The sequence below is a fragment of the Ctenocephalides felis genome, unplaced genomic scaffold, assembly GCF_003426905.1.
Source record: "Ctenocephalides felis isolate EL2017-DRISC unplaced genomic scaffold, ASM342690v1 CF-g0.4_SCAFFOLD_01886, whole genome shotgun sequence".
Taxonomy (NCBI): domain Eukaryota; kingdom Metazoa; phylum Arthropoda; class Insecta; order Siphonaptera; family Pulicidae; genus Ctenocephalides; species Ctenocephalides felis.
This window is the reverse complement of record NW_020538040.1, coordinates 178,225,117-178,242,318: the sequence shown is the minus strand read 5'-3', so window position 1 is coordinate 178,242,318 and position 17,202 is coordinate 178,225,117. Positions and strand designations below refer to the sequence as shown.

Genomic DNA, 17,202 nt, shown 5'->3' with positions numbered 1-17,202 from the left:
CTAATACGTATTCATACAAATTCAATGGGATCGGTTCCACATTTAATAAATATATAATATGGTTTCATCCAAAATGCATTTTATTATTTTATTTTGTTTAAATTATAAACATATCTAACAAGAACATAAATTTTACATAAAATAAAAAACTTCAAAAACATTACATAATTTTCAAATAAAAATGAAACAACTAAAACCTACAGATCACTGTCACCATCATTTTGCGGTGGTGGTTTCAAAAATTTGTCTAAAGTTGTTTGTTTTGCCTTCTTGTCTATTTTTTCCTTTAGTGATTTATAACAGTTAATGGCTGAGTTAATTCCTCGATACACATAAGCGCTACGTTCGATGTCAGGATCGTTTTCAAGGAAGATGTTTATACCTTGTTCAAAATATGAAAAAGCGCTCGACATGATTTTTGATGTTAGCTGTTTGGATACAACAGGTTCTGTATCTTCATCAATTGCCGGCTCTGCTTGCAACTGAATGAGTTCCTCATATGAAAGGGGTTCCCTATCAGTTGCAAGTAGATCCAGCACATCAGATTCGTTTAAATCTTCAAAACCGAGATTGCGCAATATATCGACATAGAGAAAAAAAGCCGTTATAGCGAAACATTTTAGGCCGTATATCGAAAACGTACCTTAATTAAAGAGGGCCGTTATAGCGAAAGGCCGTATAAAGAGCGGCCGTATAGCGAGGCCTGGGTGTATACTGATATGTTCCATATGAAAGATATTTAGTGTTACTTTTAATACAGAATTTCAAACATGTTAATGATGTTTTTAACTTCCCGTAGGGTAAGTTATTGTAAAAAACAATATTTGTGCGAAAAACAATATTTTCCCGAAGAAGATCCCCTGAAAGTTGTTTCCCCTTGGGGGTCCATATAATAGAATATGATATATTTATAATGCTTGAAACTTCGATAAAATATAAAATCGTTAAATCCAATTTTCTGGTGCGAAAAACAACATTTTCCTGAAGTAGATCCCTTGAATATTGTCATGAACCCTTGGGAGTCCATATGTAATAAAATATGATATATTCATAATGCTTGAAACTTCGAGAAAATATAAAATCAATAAATCGAATTTTCTAGTGCGAAAAACAATATTTTCCTGGAGTTGATCCCTTGAATGTTGTCATGGACCCTTGGAGGTCCATATAATAGAATATGATATATTTATAAAGCTTGAAACTTCGAGAAAATATAAAATCAATAAATCGAATTTTCTAGTGCGAAAAACAATATTTTCCTGGAGTTGATCCCTTGAATGTTGTCATGGACCCTTGGGGGCCCTTATAATAGAATATGATATATTTATAATGCTTGAAACTTCCAGAAAATATAAAATCAGTAAATCAAATTTTCTGGTGCGAAAAACAATATTTCATTTAAGTTTCCTTAGACCCTTGGAGGTCCATATAATAGAATAAGATATATTTATAATGCTTGAAACTTCGAGAAAATATAAAATCAGTAATAAAACTTCCCGTAGGGTAAGTTATTGTAATGGGCCGAAAATCGGAATTGAAAATTTTTACATTTTTCGACGTTTTGAAGGTTTCTGAACATTTTGGCATACTTCAGAAAAAATGGACGTGTGTGTGTGTGTGTATGTGTGTGTGTATGTATGTATGGATACAAATTTTCGCCCACGTTTTCGGGCGTACGGATGAACCGATTTGAATGGTTTAAAAAACATTCGATTCCTATTGATAAGGAAAAGAGCTGATTAGTTTTTGGTAGAGGCAGGTCCAGCAGGTACGGAGATAACGAGCAAAGAGTGCAAAAAGTAGAAATCGAATTTTTGAGAGAACGGAGTATCCGATTTGAATGATCTAAAAAAATTCAATTAGTAATGATTTTGAGAAGTGTTTATTAGTTTTTGGCAAAGGCAGGCCCAGCCATTTTGAAGATACGGAGTTAAATATGTAGAAAATGGCAGTTTTTGAGAGAACTAAGCGTCAGATTCAATTGATTCAAAGAACTTTCTGCTTGTCTTGTTCCAATTTTTTTTTTTTTTTTTTTTTAGTTTTTTGTATATCGAAAATAATTCTGACTATAGTTCTAATATACTTTACAAATAATTTCAACTCTGCAATTCAGTTTATATAATTCTTATAAATATTAGACAATGTTACAATATTTATAATAATCTATTTGAAAACATTCAGTATTCCTCGAACATTTCGTTACGGTACGGGAAGTTCCAGCAATTTGCCTTAAGGCACGATGCCATAATTGCCTCAAGACAGAATTCCACTTACAGATAGTTTGGATTTTCTGGTACGAAAAACAATATTTCATTTAAGTTCGATTTTTACATAGGTTATGGGTTACACAACCCTGCCCTTTTGGCAACTAACCAAACATGTATCATATTTACTTAAAATGACATTTATGTTTTCATTCAAGTTACGATGAATTTAACACCTTCCCAAAACATTGGAATAATTCAAAATGCATAATATCCAATCTTCATTCATTAATAACGTGTTACAGGATTGATAAAAATTATTTGGGAAAATTGTTACATGGCATACAAAGTCGTACATTTAAATTCATAGAATGGAAATTATCAGGACCCCAAAGGTAATAAATGAAATATGAATTAAAACAACAATAATTACAATTTGTTTAATTTGTTAAGGTCGAAAATGTTCGGATGCTGGACAGGTACAACAGCCGGAAGCCTTCAAAAGGAACACTGTACATTACAGCAACTCATTTAATATTTGTGGATCCTGATGCGAAAAATGAAACATGGGTATTTTTATTTGCAATAAATCTATTCTACTATCTAGGTAATTATTTTAATTTTTGTGTTTTAGATATTACACACACATATTGCAGCAGTAGAACGATTACCGTTGAGTACTACAGGATGCCCACTTCAAATTCGATGCAAAACATTCCAATCAGTAATATTTCTTATAAGAAAAGAAAACGATAGCCATGACGTTTATAATACTTTGTTGCAATTAGCCCAACCTGGTTTGTAAAATGAACTTAGTACTCATTAATAGCATTTCAAATTTGATTGCACAATGAGAAAATAATAATTACAGTAATACTCTGCTTAAGGCAGGTCCTGTAAAGTGAAACAGTACTAATCGAGGTACATATTTTAAAATTTTAATAACGGTTAGGGGAAGATAAATATAAAGTTAGCCAGGTATTAAACTGGCAAGTACAGATCACTTTGATTAATTAACTATTTAGCAGAATCTTTGATCTACAATCTTCTTCTCTCATTCCTGTTGCTAGACTCTCAATCTTATATTAAAGTATAGATATTTTTATGCACACGTCCTACTCAGAAGAGTCTCAGGTTAAATACAAAAGATCCTGGTCAAATCTTGACCACTGGTTTTATTTTTAATATAAATAAAACCTGATATTTATAACACACAAAAGTAGAAATGATATAAACGAACATACTAATGCTATCCAATCAAATTCAAATTAAGTAGAATCATCTGGTCTCCATTCAGTGTTTTAAATTTTTTGCTCTTTTGTCAAAAATTTACTGTAGTTTGTAATATTTTTCTTTGTTCTTAGAAGTTATTGATAAGTGAATAAAGCATCTGTAACACCCTGCTTTTGAACTCCTGACAAAAGCTGGATCATTTTCAACAAATTAGTCCATAATTTCGGTCACAATAATCAAAAACCTATTTACAAACATCATTGAATGTTCTATTCTCTCTTCGAAAACACTACTTTCAATATTTTTGTTCTCTTCTTACTTAGTTAATTTCTTTAGATCATCATTAGAAAGACTAGTTGCTGTTTTATAAACTTATATTTCTTCAACATCTTCCAAATGGACGTCATCTAAATCTTTTTGTCTAATTCTATTATTTCTACCATGATTTTGGAGAAAAAAGAATGCTAAATGTACCAGCATTATTAAGCAGGGCATTACTGAATAATAGTTCCAATGAGTGATAAAAGTTTGCATATTGTAATTATTTCAATGATTCGTACTATGGGGACAGTTTTCAGTTTCTATCGATGATCTGTATTGCTTCCAGTACACCATAAATAAAAATGATATGCATAAGAGCGAAGGTTGGAATTATTTTAATTTAGAGGATGAATTTAAAAGAATGAATGTTCCAAATGATGAATGGATTTACACAGATTTAAATGAAAATTATGAGGTAAGTAAATAGGTACACTCTTCTTATAATAAAAAAAAGTTTATTTATATTTCTTCTTCTAATATATTTCTAGCTATGTGATACTTATCCTAATTGTTTGTATGTGCCTGCTAACAGCACAATAAATATGTTACAAGGAAGTGCAAAATTTCGATCCAAAGGAAGATTACCGGTTCTCACATATTTACACAAGAACAAGGCTTCAATATGCAGGTTATAATCATTTATATAGTAATTTATTTGTAAATTTGCTCATAACAAACTAATTGTGCACTTATTCATAATAAATTTCAAATAATTGTATTTTTCAGATGCAGTCAACCTTTATCAGGTTTCAGTGCACGATGTCCTGAGGATGAACAATTATTAAACTGTATACTAGAAACTAATCCTTCATCTACATATATGTATGTTGTGGATACTAGGCCTCGGGTATTATTAAAAATGATTAAAAAGCAAATACCTATTAAATAATTGACTCTAAAAGTATGTTTTTATATTTAGATAAATGCAATGGCAAATAGAGCTGCTGGTAAAGGATATGAAAATGAAGTATTTTATGAAAATATTAAATTCAAGTTCTTTGGTATTGAAAATATTCACACAATGAGAGCCAGTTTATTGAAATTAATGGAAAGTAAGTTGTAGCATAAGCGGTATAGAAAGATATGTAATAGTAAGTATTATAATACCCATGCGAAAGGTTAGTGACACCGACTGCATGTTTGGTTTTATCCACATTAAGAGGGTGTTCTGGTCTAGAGGCATGAATTATATGCGTTTTTTGAAAGGCCCTAAAAAACGGAGACAATGGTTGTACTATTTGTTTTCTAAAATTATTGTTTAATATTTTGAGAATACAAAAAAAAATTAAATTAAAAATAGTCGCAAATTTTTAATTCTAGAAATATTGTGTACAAAAATGGCAGTTTAGAGAAAAATGCATTTAAAGTTTACAAGAGCATTATCATGCTCAAACAACTATATCTCCAAAAACAATTTAAATTTTGGAAAACCCTCTCATACACACATCCTTGATTAGGTAAATTTTGAAAACATGCACAAAAAAACAATCGATTTTTTAGAACTCTAGATCAAAACAGCCCCTTAAATGAATTCGAATCACAATAAATGTTTATATGTATGTGTATTTTAATGAAATGTTATTTCAATATGAAAATTGTAACTTTGTATGAGTACAAATTTTCTTTTGTAGCAAATATTTTATTTTGTAAAGAGTATTTTATTTTAACAAAAATATTATAATTTATTATAATAAGAGTGAAATGATTTTAGTGTGTGAACAAAAGCTCCCTACCATGTCTTCATTCTTATCAGGGTTGGAGAGTTCTGGATGGCTTAAGCATATAAAAAGTATATTGGACACATCTCGTTTTATCGCTCAAGCAGTTTCATCTGGGCAAACGGTCTTGGTACATTGTTCGGATGGCTGGGATAGAACAGCTCAAGTGTGCTCTATAGCTAGTATATTATTAGATCCATACTACAGGACAATTGAGGGATATCAGGTGAAATTAGAGAGAGAACTGTTAAATATTTACCTTTATATATAAAATTAGTAATAAATAAGTTGTAGCAAAAATCCATTTCCAAAGTAGCAAATTTATAACATGATAAATCTTTTCAGACTCTGATTGAAAAAGATTGGTTAGCTTTTGGTCATAAGTTTACTGATAGATGTGGTTTCTTGAAAGGTGAACCGAAGGAAGTTGCACCTGTTTTTACGCAATTATTAGATGCCACTTGGCAACTCTGTAATTCAGCTCCTCATGCCTTTGAATTTACAGAGCGCTTTTTATTTATTTTACATGACCATGTCATGTCTTGCCAATTTGGAACTTTTGTTGGAAATTGTGAGAAAGATAGGCTCAATCTGAAGTAAGAGTAAAATCATTTGTATTGGAAACCAAAATTTTATTGAAAATTGATATCATGTTTTATTTATAGATTATCAGAAAGAACATTTTCGCTTTGGGGTTATATGCAGAAACACAGGAATGAATATTTAAATCCACTGTACAAAGCAGAGAATGTCATAGATTTACTTGATGTTGATTTTATACCACAGAATATTATGTAAGTATTAATCAAATACTTATAAACTCATTTTTCATATATGCATCAACCAATTAATGCATTAGCACACAATATTAATTGTTTATTTTAATAGGTTTTGGTCAGGAATGTATAATCGATTTGAAAATGGTGTTCACCCTAGAGAACCCTTAGGTGATCATTTGTTATCGCAAACTGATCACACTGCATCATTGAAAGATCATGCAGCTTATTTGAAAAAGGTACAATATGTGCATTAAAAGTATATATTAAAACATAATGCTAAAGCAGTTTTAAAAGATTTGTATGTATCTTACTATTTCTATTACAGAGCATATCCTATTTCAAGACGCTGCTCACAACAGATTTGATTAATAGAGTTGGTTTGAACACTAAAACTGAAGAAAGTAAAGTGGAAAATAAATCCCAATATGAAGCAAAGTCTATGAGTCAACTCATAGATGAGGAGTCAGACACCTCACATACAAATAATTCAAATGTAAGTACTTCAAGCAATAGAAAATTTGAAAAGACGAATCATGAAATTTTATTCAATTATTTAGGAAACTGAAAATTCATCTCAAGCCACCAGTTCTCAAGATGATCAGTTATCTACAGCCATTGATTCTGTCGCTCTTGATTGGAAAACATTACGCAATATTAATCAGTGCATTTGCTCAACACCATTTGATCATAATAGCGTAAAGGTACGTTGAAGCAAATCTTAATTTAAAATTAATCTCAAATCGATTTTAATTAAATTTTTTCTAGAATATCTTTGTGTTCTTAAACTTGGTTTATATTTTAACAACTTCAACTTATAATATTATTTTTGTGTTTCAGTATCATTGTTATAAATGTGGTGATGTTTTCTGCACACGCTGTATGGCGCTCAAAAGTCCTTTACCAGGCCATGATAGTAACAAGCCAGTTTCTGTTTGTCGAAGTTGTTACAAGGAATTGCAGAGATCAACATCTATAGATACACCATAAATACTAAAATATTGAAACAATAATATACAATGCAATAATTAATAGGCAAGCAATAACTTACCTAATTTGTCACAAACATTTCTAAAAATGATTTAGGATTATAATTGTACATTTTATTAAACTTTGTTTTATAATATATTTATTAAATTATGTTATATATAAAATACAAAAGTAGTGATGTTAACGCTTGAGGCTTGGAATACATTGTGGTATACCACAACAGCTTTGAACTTTTTCGAGTACCTGTTTTTCTGCAAAATATGCATATTGAAACAAAATATACTTGAAAATGAATGTATAAAAAAGTTTGTTCTAAAAATATGAGCCTGCTTTTTTATAAAATGCGTACTCCATACCTAATTATTTTTATATATTAGGTGATTGTTAAACAATCAGGGAATCTAGATGTAAGTTCAATGCTCATAGATTATTTCACAAAACATTGAATAGTGCAATTCTTTGAGTTTACCAAAAGTTCAAAAAGAATTATAATTTTAATATGGCTATGTACATATAATTTTAATGGTAGTGTGCAGTATTATTTAAAAACAGATTTTTATAAATTATTATTACATTGAATATATTATTTATTAAATGTTGAATATTGTTCTGATTTAAAATATATTAATTCCTCTTTAGTATCATGCACATTTTTTCAGATTATCATTTTTTCATTTGTGTTTAGTGCAAATAAAGATAATTTTTAAACTTTCTCTATAATTATTACAATTAAATGATGAACATGACACAACATTTCGCTGTTTTACAATATTTTGCAAGTAAGGCAATAACGATAGTGAAGCAAAAATTTTGAGCAAGATGGAAAAGAAATATGTTAATGCAAAATGCAGAATATTTTATTCGAAAAGCTCTTTGAGTGTTATATGGCTAAAATTTTCACTAGTCTCCTTTTTCACAAACAATTTCGATTTTAGCAAAGTTTTAAATTTGAGAAATTTCAATCAGAATCAGAAGAATTAATAATTATCAGCTAACAATACCTAATTCTAAATTTGAAAATAAGGAAAATAATTAAAAACGAATATTAGCAACCGAGTTTTTTTTAAATTTGTTGATTCGAAAAGCTCTTTTAAGACCATCGCAATAAATTCAATTAAACATTATACATATAAATGCAAAAGTTCAATTTCTCCATGTCGAGTATACTCGTCAATCAAGGTTAATTGATTGAAAACAAATTATTATATAATTATAGAGTTCATTTGAGCTCTAAAACATAACAAAAGGTAAATAAATTGTAAATAAATATATAATGATATTTCAAAACATCAAGGAATAGGGTCTTCCATGGCGCAGTGGTTTAAAGCGTTGACTTTGTATGGATAAGGTAGCGACTTTGAGCTCGCGCTCTGGACAACCTGATATCGTGCAGCAGCAATATCTTCACTTGAGAATATAAATCAAAAATAAATTTCCAATTGAAAATAGCCCATTTGCGGTGTAAATCGCAATGAAAAATCTCTCACATCATTCTTCCCTGAATCGAATTGGAGTTTAATCTGCTCACGAACCAGCCCTATGGCAGTACTACTCATGATTTTAGTATTATTTGAGAATATGTTTTGTTTATTTTTTCTAAATTAAAATTTGAATAGCCAACGGTAACTGATTTATTGGACACATGTCGAGTATACTCGTCAATACAAAAAATTTGGCACTTCTCTATGACGAGTAAACTTGCCAATCACGGTTAATTGTAGTAAATTGAGTTCGTTTTGAACCCTAAAACATAATAGTTATGACTTGATTGATATTGGAGAATGTTGTGTTTTTTTCCTAAAATACAATGAATAGTCAACGGTAACTAATTCTTTGGACACGTGACGAGTAAGTCACAAAATTTTACCACTTCTCTATGACGAATATACTCGCCAATAATGGTTAATTGAGTAAAAACAAATTGTAGCAAATAGAGTTCATTTTGAACCCTAAAATGTGAATATAGTTATGACTTGGTCGATATTGGAGAATGTTGTGTTTTTTTTTAAATTACAATTTGAATAGTCAACGGTAACTAATTCTTCGGACACGTGACGAGTAAGTCACAAAATTTTGCCACTTCTCTATGACGAACATACTCGCCAATCATGGTTAATTGAGTAAAAACAAATTGTAGTAAATAAAAATCATTTTGAACCCTAAAACATGAATAGTTATGACTTGGTCGACATTGGAGAATGTTGTGTTTTTTTCTAAATTACAATTTGAATAGTCAACGGTAACTAATTTTTTGGACACGTGACGAGTAAGTCACAAAATTTTGCCACTTCTCTATGACGAGTATACTCGCTAATCATGGTTAATTAAGTAAAAATAAATTGCAGTAAATAGAGTTCATTTTGAACTATAAAACGTGAATAGTTATGACTTTTTAACTTCCCGTAGGGCAAGTTATAGCAATCGCAAAAAATCGAAAATGAAAATTTTTATATGTCTTTACGTTTCAGAGGTTTCTGAACATTTTGGCATACCTTAGAAAAAATGAATGTATGTGTGTGTGTATGTGTGTGAATATGTGTGTGTGCATATATGTGTGTGTATATGTGTGTGTGCATATATGTGTGTGTGTATGTGTGTATGTGCGTATGTGTGTGCGGATACAAATTTTCGTCGACGATTTCGGAAACACGGATCAACCGATTTGTATAATTCAAAAAACATTCGATTCGTATTGATAAGGAGACGTACTGATTAGTTTTTGGCAAAGGCAGGTCTAGCCATTGCAAAGGGATAAATAGAGTCAAAAACGGTAGCTCAACAAGAAAACGGAGGGTCCGATTTTAATAATTTAAAAAACATTTTACTTGTATTGACAAGATGAATAACTGATTAAATTAAAAACATTCGATTCGTATTGATAAGGAGACGTACTGATTAGTTTTTGGCAAAGGCAGGTCTAGCCATTGCAAAGGGATAAAAAGAGTCAAAAACGGTAACTCAACAAGAAAACGGAGGGTCCGATTTTAATAATTTAAAAAACATTTTACTTGTATTGACAAGATGAATAATTGATTAAATTTTTGGGAAGGCAGATCTAGCGGTTATGGAGCCTTAATAAAAATAAATTAAAAAAATGCCTTTTGGCGGTCAAAAATGATCATTATAGACATATGCACATCAAATTATCAGATATTTTATAGAGATTTTATTATGTGTACACATTTTGTGTAAATTTTTTTGGGTTCCGTACCAAGATTTTTAATTACTGTACGGGAAGTTCCAGCAATTTGCCTTAACGCACAATGCCATGCATCCCACTAGTGTTTTCCTAAATTACAATTTGATTAGCCAACGGTAACTAATTTATTGAACACGTGACGAGTAAGTCCGCAAAATTTTGCCACTTTTCTATGACGAGTATACACGTCAATCACACTGAACTCGTTAAAAACCAAAGATAGAGATTCAGTTTTTTTTGCAAAAATTGCAAAAAATGCAAAAAATAGTTGTAACTATCGATATAACATCGAGTGTGCTTAATTATCGATATAATACCGAGTTTGTTTAATTATCGGTAGTTTAATGATATGTCCTACTCTCACCCACCATCGTCGACTCTATCAAAAGCGCTTTTCCAATTGCAACGCGGGAGTCGTCTCAGAATAGTCGCGTTAAGTCAGTCCAACGATAAGGCTGGATGGAAAAGCGAACCTCGTCGCGAATTATTAATTGAGTGTTAATAATTTTTTTTTTTCAAAAAAAAAATTAAAGTTTTAATTCAAAAATTTATGAAAAAAATAAGTTTACTAAGACAAAATTTTTAGTGAAAATTGTTTAAGTGAACAAAAATAATAGATTACAATAATATGGATAAGATTAAGGATGCATTGCATGGTTTGTACATATGACAGCTTTCATTACAGATATTAATTAAATTAAATGCTAAAAAATATTTAAATGGTTAAATAAATTACAAAATCAAAAATTAGTATTTGTAAAAAAAATGCTGTGATTCCTTACACCGGACAATGTAACTTGTGATGTGTGATTATGTCTCTAATAAATGCAGTATATATGACTAAAGGTTTTAATGAATGAAAATATAAGCACTTAGAAAAATATTAAAAAATTTTTTTTTGAAACTCGAATATTTTTTTATAACAAGTGTAGATTATGCATATTATTAATTATTTTAAATTTTATAATCAAGTGATTTTATTTTAATTATATTTAAATATACTCAACGCCCACATATTTTTTCACAAGAGCTCGTATCTCCAATTGCATTTCAACTAAGCAAATAATTTCAAGCATAAACGTTTATCAAGTTCAGCAATCGAGCAATTATATCATATATTTATTTTGATAACGATAAAAATTTCTGTTTGTATTTTAATTTATCTTGAATATTGAAATATTAAGTCCAACGTCAGTTCATCGATCTCGATTTGAATAAAATTATACTACAAATAAGATTTCTCAGAAAACTGTTTTAAAACTAGCTAACGGATAATGGAAAAAGAAGTTTTAGTCTTGGAAAATTCTCAATTTCTATACTTGTTCTTTACTTAACATATTTTGTGGCCTATTTATTACTTACAACTACTTAGTATCAAAATAAAAATTATGATTATAATTTTTCAATTTCAAAACTTTTTGCATATTGAATGAAAAATGAAACGTTAATATTAAGGTATTAATACTGTAGAGAAAGTTAGTTAGTTAGTAGATAGTTTTATTTAAATATTATGTGTAATTTTCATTTTCTTATAATTTCCAAAGAGTTATTAATTTTGAACCTTGTTAACTTCCCGAAGTGTAAATTATAGTGATCGCAAAAAATCGAAAATTGAACAGTTTGCATATCTTAACGTTTCTGAAGTTTTGAACATTTTACAATACCTTATTGTTAGAAAAAAACTGATGTATGCAATAAAAAAAGTTAATAAACATGCCATTTAGTGGTCAAAAATGATCAATAGACATATGCATATCAAATTATCAGATATATTAATAATAAGTACAAATTTTGTTTTTATTTCTATGGGTTTCGCACCAATATTTATAATATTTAACTGTAAGATTGCAACGCAGCGCTTACGCGTTTCTAGATTTTGCCTCTAAAAAAGCTACGCAGCGCGCTCAAATTCCAAAATTAAAATTTTTCAAAAAATGCGAAATTTGCAAGATTTTTTTTTTTTTTAAATTCCATATTATGGTACGGAAAGTTTCAGCAATTTGCCTTAAGCACAATGCCGTGCACCACTAGTATAACTATGATTCAGTGAACTAGATTATCTGGGTGTTTAAAAATATAGTGAAAGATTAGATTTGAAATAATGAAGTTTATTGTTTTTGTTAGATAAAAACCTCATTAATATTCCTTCAATCAAACCATGAAATATTCAACACACCTGATTATGTAGGTGTTTGAAGATATAACAAAAGATTAGATTTTAAGTAAGGAAGTTTATTATTTTTATTAGATAAAAACCTCATTAATTTTCCTTCAATCAAACCATAACATCCATTGGTTATTTCCAAATAAACTATATTATTATTTTATCAAAATTGATTTTTACAATACGAATCCTGTATTGTTTGTTCACTATGAGAACACGCAAATAAGTTTACTTGGAATACTAAAATATTAATAACAAAATCCGTGTGACAATCAATTGTTATTGCATAGATAATAGTATTATGATTTTTCAACTGATTTTAGTACATGCAAAATATTTAATTAATAATTGGATTAGAAAATGCCTGACATGTTTTTGTTTAAAGTTACACCGGATATTATTGCTTTTTGTTCAAATTTTGCTGTTTGAAGTATGAAATATGTGCAAAATGAAAACACTACGCTGTGTTAAAATTGTTATATTTATGAAAAAAATATTTTTAAGATAGAATATGTGAGCGAACTGTAAACTAGGTGACGTTATGAATATTATAATCTTATATATTTATTATAAACTGAAGATACAAAATATTATCTTATGCTGAAATTTTTATCAAGGCTTCTATACGTTTTGAGTCTTTGTTTGATACCAAAAAATCCCAGTTGTTCATTTCGTCAATAAAATAAAATGTTTTTTGAATCATTCAAATCGGACTATCCGTTATATCAAAAATTGAAACAAAAATTAACATTTTTGTAATTTTTTGTCTTGTATCTTCAAACCGGCTGGACCTTCGCGAAAATCTAATCAGCACGTCTCCCCATCAATACAAATCGAATGTCTTTTAATTATTCAAATCGGTTAATACGTGTTTTAACTGAAATCGTTGACGAAATTCTCCCCATCAATACAAATCGAATGTTTTTATAATTGTTTAATTGAACTTTTTGTCTCATATCTTCAAACCGGCTAGACCTGCCTTCGCTAAAAACTAATCAGCCCGCCTCCAATCAATACAAATCGAATGTTTTTTGAATTATTCAAATCGGTTAATACGTGTTTTAACCGAAACCGTTGACGAAATTTTGTATCCGAACACACACACACATACATCCATTTTTTGTAGTATGACAAAATATTCAGAAACCTTTGTGTCGCAAAGATATATATATTTTTTTTTTTCGATTACAGGAAGTTAAAAATTTCAAAGTTTTAAAGTATAAAAAATCTAATTTTTAAAATAAGTCAATATTTTTCAAAATCTCAAAATCTCAAAACTCGATTATTTTCAAAGATTTTGAAAACGTTAAAGCTTTTTTAAAATTCAATCAATTCAAATCAATTTTAGGACTTCCTACGATTATTTAATAAATAATTTGCAAATTTACTTTACAGAGATATATTTATCTCTGTTGTAAATAATGTAGTCAAATACTGTACCAAAAGATGCAAGATATGAATATCAATATTATGAAATACCAATATCAATATTATGCTAACTGTTGAAATAAAATTTTATATTTGTTAGGCGTATAATAGTTTTTTGATGTGCTTTCGAAGTTTTTGATAAAAGATTTTGTAAATTAAATAAGTATAAAATCTTTCTTTTGCATCATTTTCTTTTTATTTCCTTAAGTGCTATATGCATTCTATATGCCGTTGGCACAATTAAAAATATATAATTATAAACAAAGGTTTTTTTTTAACTGACATCCATCTAGTTATTAAGAAAAAGTAAGTTGTGTCCAAAAAAAATTAGTTCTCCATACGTTTCGAGACTCAGTTAATTTCGTATCCGTATGAATATCTATAAGTCAATATCAAGATATTTGCAGAATATATTTTTTTATTCTGAGAATGATTTTTTATTACGAAAAATCACAGTTACATTACATATGTATTTAATATTCAAACACTATTTTTTTGCATTTATCTTGGGCGGCCGGATATGTGTAGAGTTCAAAAATGATAAAACGTGATTCATTTAATATTACCAAGATTTTGGAATTAACTAAAAATACTAATTAAGTTAAAATTGGCGAATGATTTCGTTTGACATATACATATAAATGTATGAGCATATTCGTGATTCATCCAAGACAGGCTTAATGACTCTGTGGGTACAAAGAACAAAATTCTTCTATTTCTAAAATTTTGAAATTTAAAGACCGTTTTAAAAATATTATTTGGGAATCAAAGAATTAGTTTTGGCAAAATCGTTTGGGACATTTCTTCGTATTGATAAACATTTTTTTGGCAATTTTAATAAAACCTTGTATGGCAAAGATTTTTTTGGTCTTTAATGGACACACTAAAATATTTACAGGTATACAAGAGTTTGATTATAACAATCGATTAAAACTTTAATTAATCGGCCGCGTTTTTAGAAAATACTCCCTGTATGTATTAGGCACATGATTGCTTTTCAATAATGGGTGATAATCTGCTATAGTACCCACATTATGAACACCACAGTAACTCTGTATTCTTATGAATTACTCAATATATGAATATATTGATTAAGACGATTATTATCACTTATCGAGAAGTTCAGGCAACTTGCCTTAAGGCCAAAATGCCACATCCCCTTGTTCAATTAAAATTTTATACTAGTTTGGTAAAATCTAGTTTTTCATTTGAACTATTTTTTCAAATGTTTAGATTTGTACTTTACCATAAAATATATAATATTAGCCCCGTTAAAAAATTTAACTACTATTATTTATAATCGTTATTACAGATGTGTATAGATACCTTGAGCAACTGCAAGGCTCAAAATTAGACGGCGCCTTGGAAGCGGAAAGACAGAGATTATTTAACCATATTAAAAAATTGCTAAATATAGAGTCACCACAAACGACTCTTGATGAATATCTGCCTATGAATGGTAGCTCGCAAGAAATTAATGACACAGATCGTATGTATATTTTTCAAAATCATTATGTTTCATTTTCAAACACTATAATGATAAAGGAATTATTTGTTCATTATATTTTATTATATTACAGTTATTGAAGAATCCTTCTATGAGGCTCCCGAAGGATCATCAGATGACGATAGTCACAAAACAATGATTTTGAAATTACCACTCCTGAGCCCATAAAGAATGTATTTAATAAATCATTACCGGAGAAGGATTTGGAAGATTCTCCTTTCAAAAGTAAGCATAGTTTAATAAGTCATTTATTGAGTTGTTCATAATAAATATATGACTATATTTTTTTAGATTGGTCATATCAAAAAGCTCAACAGAAAATATTAAAGCTGGACCAGAATGCAAGAAAAATAGAAAAAATCGAACTATTCGGAACGTTTTGAAATCATTATGTACAATGTCAGCAGTAATCATTGACAATTGGCTGCTCTTGTACAACAACGAATACGATGAAGAACCAACTTTCAACATAAACTTGGTTGGATACAAGGCGCAAGAATGTCTGAATCCTACTACTAAAGATGCAAAAAAGAAAGATTGCTGTTTCGAAATTACACACGATGGTAAAGAAGCCATCAGTTTTATGCGATCAGCAATAAGGAGATGGAGAAATGGATAATGCACATTAATAGCGTCCACGACAAACAAAATGCTTATACGAGAAAATTGCCAACACCGCCTTCTATCCCTAAAATGGAGCATAAATTATTTACATTTGATAAAGATGATGTTACTCATGAAGTAGAAGAAGAAGAAGAAGCAAAATATGAATCAGAAGATATCTAAAATGCGTTAACACTATTACCAATTTCAATACACCACCATTAAAATTGTGACTTCCAAGGAAAATCACTATCCGATCATGATATCAGTATTGATTCGAAATTTCCACACACCTCATCACCGAATCGTAGAGGATCGGACGAAGATACAAAATCTATTGTTTCTTTGCCGATTGGTAAACCAGAAATTTCTCCCAAAAATATTTCACTTTCGCCTAAGATTTCCCCTAAGGCAAGCGTATCATCAATAGATTCGTCATTGCCAGCTCTTCCGCCACGAATTCCAATATACTCCAAAACCTTCGCGCTGCAAAAGCCACGTGGCTCAGAGGAGGAAGATAACAACCAGTTCTCACAAAGCCGATTATTCCTTTCCATACTTTTCCAAAATCTAAGGCATCGATAGATCGCATACCCAAACCACCACAGGCACCTAGTCAGGTGCCAACACCCCTAGAGGTGCCTAGTCCACCAAAACCCTGTGAAATTTAAACCAGAAATACCAGAAAAGCCAAAATGAATAAAAGCCGGATTGCCTGGCATGGCCAGTACGAGTGGTAATTTACCACCTTGGGTGCGAGCCACTTCTGCTCATAACAGAAGTGTGATTGAAGAATTATTGAGCAGGCAAAAACTTGAAAAGAAACAGGCCGATTGATTTTAAGCTATAAGACAGAATTTATAAGACTTGTTATGTTATGTAATATAAACTTAAGTATCTTATAGTTTTAGGAAAACCACACGTAAGTCTCAAGTAACACACAGATTTAAAGCGCATTTGCATATACGATGAATTCTGTGTAATCACAAACAGTTTGACGCTCACTATTATAAGACTGATATTGTCGACTCGTTGTTACTCTTTTATTCCATTAACGTT

The 17,202-nt window shown here is 29.8% G+C and overlaps 2 protein-coding genes across 3 annotated transcripts in view; both read left to right on the top strand.

Annotated features, from left to right (window-relative positions):
• The window catches only part of LOC113377551 (MAP kinase-interacting serine/threonine-protein kinase 1), a 407,140-nt gene that overhangs the window by 171,709 nt on the left and 218,229 nt on the right, over window positions 1–17,202 (top strand). The gene's annotated exons all lie outside the window — the stretch shown is intronic.
• On the top strand, window positions 2,378–7,313 carry LOC113377550 (myotubularin-related protein 8-like). Of its 2 annotated transcripts, none has more exons than XM_026617908.1 (14): window positions 2,378–2,599; window positions 2,658–2,774; window positions 2,839–3,001; window positions 4,016–4,173; window positions 4,247–4,386; window positions 4,485–4,605; window positions 4,678–4,810; window positions 5,512–5,702; window positions 5,822–6,072; window positions 6,142–6,270; window positions 6,365–6,491; window positions 6,581–6,748; window positions 6,813–6,956; window positions 7,093–7,313. In XM_026617908.1, exons 1-14 carry the CDS (start codon window positions 2,576–2,578, stop codon window positions 7,240–7,242), a joined length of 2,016 nt encoding a protein of 671 aa, XP_026473693.1. In that variant the 5' UTR covers window positions 2,378–2,575; the 3' UTR covers window positions 7,243–7,313. The 2 variants fall into 2 exon arrangements, with proteins under 2 accessions (XP_026473693.1, XP_026473692.1); XM_026617907.1 differs by having other exon boundaries at window positions 5,470–5,702.

Coding starts and splice junctions, on each gene's coding strand:
- LOC113377550 (XM_026617907.1), top strand. CDS start 2,576: ATGGAAATTATCAGGACCCCAAAG. Junction 6,271..6,364: donor TTTATACCACAGAATATTAT/GTAAGTATTAAT, acceptor TTATTTTAATAG/GTTTTGGTCAGGAATGTATA. Junction 6,957..7,092: donor TTGATCATAATAGCGTAAAG/GTACGTTGAAGC, acceptor TTTGTGTTTCAG/TATCATTGTTATAAATGTGG.